The sequence below is a fragment of the Rutidosis leptorrhynchoides genome, chromosome 6 (assembly GCF_046630445.1).
Source record: "Rutidosis leptorrhynchoides isolate AG116_Rl617_1_P2 chromosome 6, CSIRO_AGI_Rlap_v1, whole genome shotgun sequence".
Lineage (NCBI taxonomy): Eukaryota > Viridiplantae > Streptophyta > Magnoliopsida > Asterales > Asteraceae > Rutidosis > Rutidosis leptorrhynchoides.
This window is the reverse complement of record NC_092338.1, coordinates 25,012,546-25,015,588: the sequence shown is the minus strand read 5'-3', so window position 1 is coordinate 25,015,588 and position 3,043 is coordinate 25,012,546. Positions and strand designations below refer to the sequence as shown.

At 34.6% G+C, this 3,043-nt stretch overlaps 1 protein-coding gene across 1 annotated transcript; it reads left to right on the top strand.

Annotated features, from left to right (window-relative positions):
- Positions 1 to 338: 338 nt before the first annotated feature.
- On the top strand, positions 339 to 2,162 carry LOC139853890 (uncharacterized). Its single transcript, XM_071843231.1, has 6 exons — positions 339 to 418; positions 545 to 622; positions 729 to 826; positions 960 to 1,059; positions 1,603 to 1,785; positions 1,901 to 2,162. Exons 2-6 carry the CDS (start codon positions 566 to 568, stop codon positions 2,021 to 2,023), a joined length of 561 nt encoding a protein of 186 aa, XP_071699332.1. The 5' UTR covers positions 339 to 418; positions 545 to 565; the 3' UTR covers positions 2,024 to 2,162.
- The last annotated feature ends 881 nt before the right edge of the window (positions 2,163 to 3,043 follow it).

The following is a 3,043-nucleotide window of genomic DNA, read 5'->3' as shown; positions in this document are numbered from 1 at the left end:
TTATCAATTAAACAAGTCACAAGCCTGCCTTGCGATCTAGTGACTCGTGTTGTTTTCGATATGTCAGGTTGCGACTTAAATTTACTCGGCCATTTTCGAGAATTCGCGAGTCGCAAGGGACGCAATTATGTCTTGCGAATTGCGAAGGCATTTTGACAATAATTTTTATTTTTTTATTACTTTTTTTTTTAAGGGAGAATCGGCATTTTGTCAGCAGCCCTAAAAAAATTAACCTGAAAAACAAGTTTTGGAAATTAGCAATCGGCCCAAATATTGTTGAATTCTTCTACAGCCCCACGGCCCAATAAGAAAAAGCTTTCGTTCCCATCATCAGTTTCTTATTCTCCAATTACAGTTACTACTACCTCTACTTTCATTCTCAGACTTTCCTCTTTTGTTCTCTCCGTCAATTGTCCAGGTACACTTTATTTACTATTTGACCTAATATCTGTATATCTTGTATATTTGACTTCGTTTTGTGTACGTGATTGGAAATATATCGATTTTAAATTTCATAACTACGGACATGGATTTGAATCTGTAGAATACCTGCAAAGTGTGATCTATGGCTCCTGCGGTTCCAAGATCTGGTGACGCAATTTTCGCTAACGTAGAGCGCGTGGTAATTTCTATACACCGGAAGCTAGTTATTTGATTGATTATATGTCATTTATTCGTATTTAGATTGTAATTTTGTGTCTCGATCTGTGAATTTTTGTTCGTTGTAGAATGCTGAGCTATTTACGTTGACGTATGGGGCGATTGTTCGGCAATTGCTTACGGATCTGGAGGAGGTTGAGGAAGTTAATAAGCAGCTGGATCAAATGTGAATATATTGTATTTTGTGAAATGTTTGATCTTTAAATTCAATTAATTTTACAGAATGCGTGTTAGGTGCTGCAAATAATTGCTAGGCAGCTGTTGTAACGATTGTTTGTTGGTGTTTTCTGTTTGATTAGGGGTTACAATATTGGAATCCGGCTAATTGACGAGTTCCTTGCGAAATCTAATGTCACGAGATGTGTCGATTTTAGGGAAACAGCTGAAGTCATTGCAAAGGTTTACCTATCATCTTTTCTTACATGTTTATTTGTTCATATCTGTTTTGTGGTTACTCATTAATCAACCAACATTGTTAGTTTTAATAATCTTTAAGTAGTTTGTTTAAGACTTCTAGTGCCTTTTATAACTGTTTATTTAATGAGTTATTGAAGGAGATACTGATGTAAACTTTTGATTCTGGGGGGGTAGGTGTTCTATGTTCTAGGGTGGAGTTAGCATCTTAGTATTTACAAATAATAGAATAAATAAAATATAAATATTCAGAAAATTGTGTGGTGAGACAAGAAGTAGGTCGTAGGTGGATGCATTAAAATGTAAAAGGATTGTGGATAAACAGAGCTTTGAATGTCTAGTAATGATAGATTGCACCATCAAGACATGGATTAGTCATCGTTGTACATATAATCAATGACACTTGTTTTCCTTGTAAATGCAATGTGTATTTTAAACACTATTTTAAACACTAAGAGCTTTGAACTCTATTTTTGTTTGTTCAGTTACATGTTCTTTAAATGCCTGTTTGTCAATTTTGTCAAATAGGTTGGCTTCAAAATGTTTTTAGGGGTGACTGCATCTGTGACTAACTGGGATGCAGAAGGAACTTGTTGCAGTCTAATTTTGGAAGATAATCCACTTGTTGACTTTGTTGAGCTTCCGGATACCTGTCAAGGTTTATATTACTGTAACATTTTAAGTGGAGTTGTCAGGGGAGCTCTTGAGATGGTATGTTCATTCACACTTATAATATTTCTCTTCGATAGTTTTAAAAGTGGTATTAGATTAACGTTTATTTATTTATTTATATATTTTTTAAACAAAAATCGTTCCATATGTGCAGGTATCCATGAAGACGGAAATCACATGGATCAGGGACATGCTTAGAGGAGATGATGCGTTTGAGTTGCAAGTGAAGCTTCTTAAACAACTTCCAGAGGAGTATCCATACAAAGATGATGAGTAACTGTGCTTTCATGAATCTTCATTATGTGTATACAATATGATTTTTGCATCTCCATTGTGGTTTCTAATATTAGGTTTTCAGTATCAAGTACTCTTCTCTATGGTTTGTTATGCTATAACTTATTTTATGTCCTGATCACCCTATAATTAAAAAAAAAATATATATATATATATATATATATATATATATATATATATATATATATATATATATATATATATATATATATATATATATTTTTTCGAACGAAACGAGGGAGTTTGAGTTGTTGCAAGTCAAATAATATTTACTTAAAGAACTTGTGAAAAGCTTTTAATTCACCGAACATGTTCTCTTTGATTGAAGTTGCAAACAGAATTGCCTCTTGATTAACCAGACCCATCCATAAATAATCCAATCTCTCAGACGTTTTTGATGAAGCTTCTGATGGGAAAATAGGTCACAACGGGCAATCTACAAAGCGGAAACGAACCCGTTTGACAAGCATTTCCCGACCCGTATGAACCCGTGAGGAAACTAACAAACAAGCTATATCAAATCCAACTCAAATCAGTCACCAAATCTGTTCCGAATCAGTAGCTAAACAATAATCAAGCACACACTAAATACACGAGACTTTTTACGTGGAAAACCCTTCAAAATCGAGAGTAAAAACCACGGGACTCGTAAGCCACTTAAATTCCACTATCATCAACAAAGAGAGCAATACAATAATCCTTCTCTAGATCAACTAGAGGCATACAACATCATCATACTCTTGAACAATAATAATCAACAAGTATATGAAACAATTAAAGACAAAAGAAGAATTTTATCACCCAAAATTCTGCTTCTGTTTGACCTGCTGTAACTCGCGCTACAGACCACTTGAGACGAATTCAACGGTTGAAAATGTTGGCACTGATGTCAGGAAGACACAGTGATGTATGTACGGATGATGGGCCTAACCCAATAACTATTGCAACTTGTTTGGATGATGTGGGCTTTGGATCAAAGAAACGGACTATGTTGTTGGGTCGA

Coding starts and splice junctions, on each gene's coding strand:
- LOC139853890 (XM_071843231.1), top strand. CDS start 566: ATGGCTCCTGCGGTTCCAAGATCTGGTGACGCAATTTTCGCTAACGTA. Junction 827..959: donor AATAAGCAGCTGGATCAAAT/GTGAATATATTG, acceptor CTGTTTGATTAG/GGGTTACAATATTGGAATCC. Junction 1,786..1,900: donor TCAGGGGAGCTCTTGAGATG/GTATGTTCATTC, acceptor CCATATGTGCAG/GTATCCATGAAGACGGAAAT.